Source organism: Geospiza fortis, unplaced genomic scaffold (assembly GCF_000277835.1).
Source record: "Geospiza fortis unplaced genomic scaffold, GeoFor_1.0 scaffold45, whole genome shotgun sequence".
Classification (NCBI taxonomy): domain Eukaryota; kingdom Metazoa; phylum Chordata; class Aves; order Passeriformes; family Thraupidae; genus Geospiza; species Geospiza fortis.
In genome coordinates this window covers 3,564,129-3,570,185 of record NW_005054327.1, presented here as the reverse complement: position 1 = coordinate 3,570,185, position 6,057 = coordinate 3,564,129, and the positions used below count along the sequence as shown (strand labels likewise).

Sequence of the window (6,057 nt, the reverse complement as noted above, 5' to 3'; positions counted from 1 at the left end):
AAATATACCTTCCATGGTATTTCAAGCAATCTGTTAAGGTAAAGTAGTCCTTAGTTTCTATAAAAGATTCACAGACAAAGTAAAGACCAAGCAAAGGAAACCACCAGGTTACACCATGTCAGTAATGAAGGGCTCAGCAAATATTTTTTGAGAGAAACACAACTGACGCTTAGCTTAATTGTCCTAGAGAACATCTGTCAGAGTGTTTTCATAATAGCCTTAAGATGTGGCAGCTGATTACCCAGCAGTCAAACAACTTGTAATAATTGCTTGGAGAGCTGAAAGAACACAGCTGATACATACTGGGCAATTTTCCACACAGATGATCTCACATTTCGTGTAAGGCAAGCGTGACAAACTTCAAGCAGAATTATTTAAAGAGTAAACCTCCAAATATATACAGGCATCACACTTATTCATTATTTCTGAGATTCCCTAGATGCACATTTAATTCTAATTCAGTTTTGGCTTGTGTATTTCTGACATGTAAGAAGGTTCTTGAATGGGCTCCTACTACACATTTACAATGAACTAATGGTAAGTTTGGTGAAGTTCTTACTCTGGTTGTTGCAATGCACCTCACAGGTGATCTGTACTCTTCTTCCATTTTGGTCAGAGCTATGATGGTTTCAGCAATAGCATTCTTTGTCACACGTGACCAAGCTTCTGACAGATGACCCTGTTAAAGAGGAAGCTCAATTTATTACAGCTTTTATTAATATAAAGAGCAAGTAAAATTGTAATTAGAACTGCTACAAAACATTAGGCTAGTATCTCAAGTTAGAACAGAAAAAGAGGAAATCGGGGATGACTGATAAATTAGGGTGTTTTCACAGAATTATTTACGTTGGAAGGGATCTTCAAGATCATCTAGTTCCAACCCTTTGCCATGGGTAGGGACACCTTACACAAGACAAGGTTCCTCAAAGCCCCATCCAACCTGGCCTTGATTTTCAAATCAGACAGATCTGGTAAAAATTAGCTCTCAAATACTGAGATGACTGAGGTTGTCTCTGAGCAACTACTGGAATAATTAACTTGGAACAGGTAGAGGGCATATGATTTGAAGAATGGAAAGTCCTTTTCCTAAAGTGTCCCCCACCCCTTCTAGAGAAATAAAGATGCAGAGCTGGAGCAGGGATAAGTGACTGTGACCAGCACACAGATGACAGAGGGTTCCTAGAAAAATTAGCTTCACATGCCTAGCTCAGCCTCCTGAATAGACTCCACAGTTCCTGTATTAGAAAGAAATAAAGAGGAGTACACAGCAAACATCAGAACCACAGCATACTTTCCAATCTTTAACATTCTGACCCTGTGGCACTGACTCATACTCTCAAGTTTCTGATTCAGAGGCTGCTGCATCCTTCAATTCTTACTGTAATCTCTAAAGTCCTAAGCTTCATGCTGAAGGTGACACATAATTGAGATTCACTGGACTCTAAAAGGGAAGCTACAGTGACTAAGTCAGATACAGGCAGCTACACACTGCAAATGGTGAAAATGTTATGTGAAAGGAATCACCTTTTTAACACGTATGAAGAGGACAGTTACACTGATGCCACCCTGCTGATAATTAGCAGCTCTAAAAAGCTTCAAATAAAAGTTTTCCAACACAGACAGACTTTTAATTGTAACCTTATCAATTATGAGATTCTAAAATCTTGTAGTCAGAATCAACAGAGAAAACTCCCATCCAGCTTCAGCAACTTTGAGAAGGAATCTCCTTAATCCAAGCACAGTGAATGGTTTAGAAAATAGGACTTCATTCTGAAGATACTGAAAAACCTTTCAAAGGGTATTCACAGAGGAAAATCTGGGTCATTTAGAACATCTCACTGAAATAGGTGCAGAATTAAGGAAAACAAAAACAACTTCCTAACTAAATTTCTTTCCCAGAAACATATACAGAACCTTTTCTTCTGCCAATATTATTTCTGGGAAATAACCGATTCACTTTTCTTCAATTTTTCTGCCAAAAAAATTGTCTGAAGCAGAACTATGGAACAAATAAATGAAATAATAAGTAACTATAAGTGTAGATTCCAGTGACTGAAAGTCAATCTCAACCAGAAAATCCATACAGTAAGTCTACATACAGTTACATGAAAACAATGCTGTTATTTTACTTCACAGATAAGTTTTACTTTTAACTTGAAGTTCTGAGCACTCAAGATTTAAAAATTATACTTTAAAGTTAAAAATATTAGAAAATTACCCACAATTATTGTGTTTGTCTCTTAAATTTCTAGTATAAGCAACTTTTTAAAAAGCTTATTTCAAAACTGGATTTCTGTTTAGCAGAATCAGAACTCAGTTGCTACTGCTTTTAACCCCAGACTCCGTCAAGAAAACTGTATGGGTTTTTTTTTTCTTGAGACCAATTCACATTTAACAGCTCAATCTGATACTAACTGTAACAGAATTTATAAAAAATGTATATTTCATTATCAGAAATATTTGAATATCATCCACATTTTAAGGAGAGAAACTCACTGCTGCCATGTCTTTAATGAGTTTAATGATGATCTCTGAAATCTGGGTAGGTGTTGACCCCTTCATCCACCAATGACTTTCACCTCGCCGAATATAGCTGCAAAGGATAAATGGTAATAGATGAAATAAACTCAAATAGCTAGTATTTGTCAAAATCCAGCACAAAGAAATAGTGTTCATACTCAGCATACAGTAGGTTGTAGTAGTTTGTTACATATTTTGAAACAAACCTGGAATTGAAGATCATTGGAAGTGTGACTGTAGTAACTCCTTTGCCTGCAGTAGTGCCAGCTGTTCCTGTGATAGTAGTTCCTTTGGCTTTTAGCTGTACAGTGAGAGCTTTGGCAATGCATCCCAAAAACATGTCCAAGATCCCTAGTTTGTTCCAATCTCCTTTTTCTGTTGAGTGAATTATATCACTTATATCTGCTGGTGGAAGAGACTTCACCCCTATAATACTTGCCAGGCGGCTGGGGGTTACCTCGGGCAAAACACGCCTCAGTAATGATGTTACCTGGAGAAAAAAAAAAAACAGAACACCACAGTTCTTACCAAGACAGCTGGAGTTTTCAAGAAAAATCACATGAAGTCCTTCTTCACAATTTATTTCAGTTAGAAGGACTCATCTAATTGCTGTACTTAATTACTCCTGTAAGAAATTCTGCAGTATTTCTATATAACAATGAAGTGTTTCTTAATGTAAGCAGCAAGACAAGGCAAACAGTCTAAAACTGATCTCAATCAAACAATACTTAGTCTCCATATACTAAAAAATTATGTTTGGTACTGGACTTAGGATAAGAGTGATACGCATGTTTGTACAACTTTGATTTGCTTGTACAGTAGCCACTTCATGTTCATTGAGACGTCAGAAATTGTGGTGGAACTGTTAAAGACACTTCAGACTTCTGGAAACAAAGTACTTGCCTGAGGTACTGAGAATTATAATACTCTTTTCCAATGCCTTTGTTTTCCCTTTTGATAGTCTAACTGGATTTTTTTTTTTGCTGTGTCAATAGCTCTGGACCCAACAAGAGTTGTCTTGAAATCATATAACCTTACCAACTGGTGAAGCTGGGGTTGAAATTGCATGTATCATGTGAAGTTTGGTGCAAATCAGCATGAAAGCTGATGAAAGCTTAAGGACTTAATATTTCATATGTAATTTTGCAAGCCCTCAATGTTCTCTTGAAAAGCTATGTATCGCAACTACTAAGTATCTTCCTCCAGGCAAGTTGAGATGTGAGATTTTAACAGCTCAAAAACTGTAAAAGGAAGAATAAAGAGTACGAGACAAAAACTTCTGCAACAGAAACTTAAAATCCACTTGAAGAAGGCACAGCACCTAGCAATAAAATAGTGCATTAACTGTACTAATGCAAAAATTTTGTATGTTTATATATTACTAGTATTATTAAACATATATATATATATATGTTTATATAGTATGTGCATATAACTATATATACAATCAGACAACACTCAAATTCAGAAAGAAACAGGTATTAAAATTCACCTTGAGGATACCAAGAGTAGAAAGGAGCTGTCTAGCTCCACACTACTACACTTAGAGCCTAAGACATAGACACTAAGGACTCATGCCAGGTCCACAACAGACTCTGGTAATTAAAAACTTCTCATCTTGCCTACACAGGCTACACAGGCATTATGTATACATATCACGAAATACTGAAAAACCACTGTGCTGTTCATCTGACAGACATTTCTACCATTAGAAAAAACAAGCACCCTAAAACCTGGCACTTCAATTCCCCAAAAGAAATTCTGTATTTTTTCCAAGCACACGATTTTAGTACTCCGAAGACACTCTTCCAGCAATACCAAGGCACTGGAGGAGCGGTCAGCACTGACCTGCCTCTGCACCCTGGGAGAAGCCGTGTGCAGCAGGGAGAAGAGGTCCTGGAGCAGAGTGAGCTGCTGGGCCAGGTACTGGCGGCCCACGTTGGAGCCACTGAGCGCCAGGACCATGGAGAGCAGCTCGAAGCAGTAGGCGTCCGAGGCAGCGTCCTCGTCGCTGGGCTGCGAGTTGGCGTTCTCCTTGCTGGAGATGGCGTGCTCCCACTCCTCACGCACGCGTGTCGCCTCCATCCGAATGGCCTGCACGATGTGCGCGCACACCTGCCACACAGAAGCCAAACGCACCGCAGCTCTTAAAAACTTTTAGCAAGTGCAAAACGTTGTAGTTTAGGTAGCTGCACGAGTATGGCTAAAATAGGAAACCTGTGGAATTTGGCCTGTACTTAAATTACTTTTTAGCATAAATTCAAATGAAAAATAAAATGCTGAATTTGCTCATCTATGTTATAGAAAATTAAATCAAAATGATTTTTAATTTTATTTCAGATCCTGCCTTTTAATTTACTTTTTACATAGAATTTAGGCCAAAAAAACCCACTCCACATAAACCCCCTAAGAAATACATTTACTCAACACACACATATAAAAGCACTTATTAAAATAGTCTCTTGTTCAGTTTAATAACCAGAAAGCTTAAAAACATTTTAGAAACAATAGCATGGTAAAAAGAATTTTTAGGATACTATAATGTTTGCTAAGATAAGTGACAGAAGAGTAGATTCTGTTTAACATACTAGACAAAAAAAATTTCAAAATTAATCAACAGCTCTATTATTGTACAAATCTTCATAGTAATATTCACTGAAATTGAGCTCATTTATTACAAGATTCCAATATTTAATCCTCAAATAATCTCCAAAGGAACAGACCTGTTTCTGCAAATTCGTCAGTTTGCTCCGGCTGAATATGATCCCTACCATGTGCTCCTTCAGGTCTGCATCTGATGTTGCCTTCATAAAAAGCATGTTTAATATTAGATAAAAAGTTTCAAGAACACTTCCCAATTACTGCAGCAATTAACATGGAATGTATCAACAAACTGTGTTTTATAAGTTAGTAGCTTTTTTTTACAGGAAGATATATAACCAAGATTAATTAAACTATGCTTAATAAATATCTCATCAATGTATTAACTTTCTCTTTGTGAGAGGAATTTAAGCATCAAATGAAATAATAGGCAAAACAAGCTGAGTGCAGTTTCTTCATACTTTTTCTCTACATATTAACAGAGCCTCTCTTGAAGCAAAAGATAATGGCCAGGAGTTTCAGGCTGACCATTACTACAGTGTTAAGTACTTCTGTAATTGTAGGCATCATTTGCATCACCATTACTACGGAGTTTCCATTAAATGCGTATGCCTCAGTTATAATTTAATTTTAAAAAACACACCATGGCTTGGTATTAAAAATACACTATGATATTTTAAAAATAAGCAATTGCAACGTTTTACTTCAGTTTTGATCTAAAAATTATGCAGCATAAGAAATTGAACAAATACTGAAAATCATCCTGGATAATTTTTTTTCAGCAAAGTATTATTGATAGAATACAAATAAATACATTGTGTACTTTTTCTTCTCCTTCTGGGGATGACAACAGTGCTTTTTCTTCTTGTTCTGGGGTTGGCTCAGCATCTCCAGAGATAAGTTTCCCAAATACCTGGAAGAAAGACAATGCTAATT

The 6,057-nt window shown here is 36.7% G+C and overlaps 1 protein-coding gene across 1 annotated transcript in view; it reads right to left on the bottom strand.

Annotated features, from left to right (window-relative positions):
- The window catches only part of MYCBP2 (MYC binding protein 2), a 177,247-nt gene that overhangs the window by 11,712 nt on the left and 159,478 nt on the right, over nt 1-6,057 (bottom strand). The window contains exons 72-77 of the mRNA XM_031057093.1: nt 5,936-6,034; nt 5,244-5,324; nt 4,369-4,635; nt 2,727-3,010; nt 2,497-2,593; nt 560-679 (exon numbers count right to left, since the gene is read on the bottom strand). Of these exons, the coding sequence (XP_030912953.1) occupies nt 560-679; nt 2,497-2,593; nt 2,727-3,010; nt 4,369-4,635; nt 5,244-5,324; nt 5,936-6,034 (948 nt within the window). The remainder of the gene's footprint in view (nt 1-559; nt 680-2,496; nt 2,594-2,726; nt 3,011-4,368; nt 4,636-5,243; nt 5,325-5,935; nt 6,035-6,057) is intronic.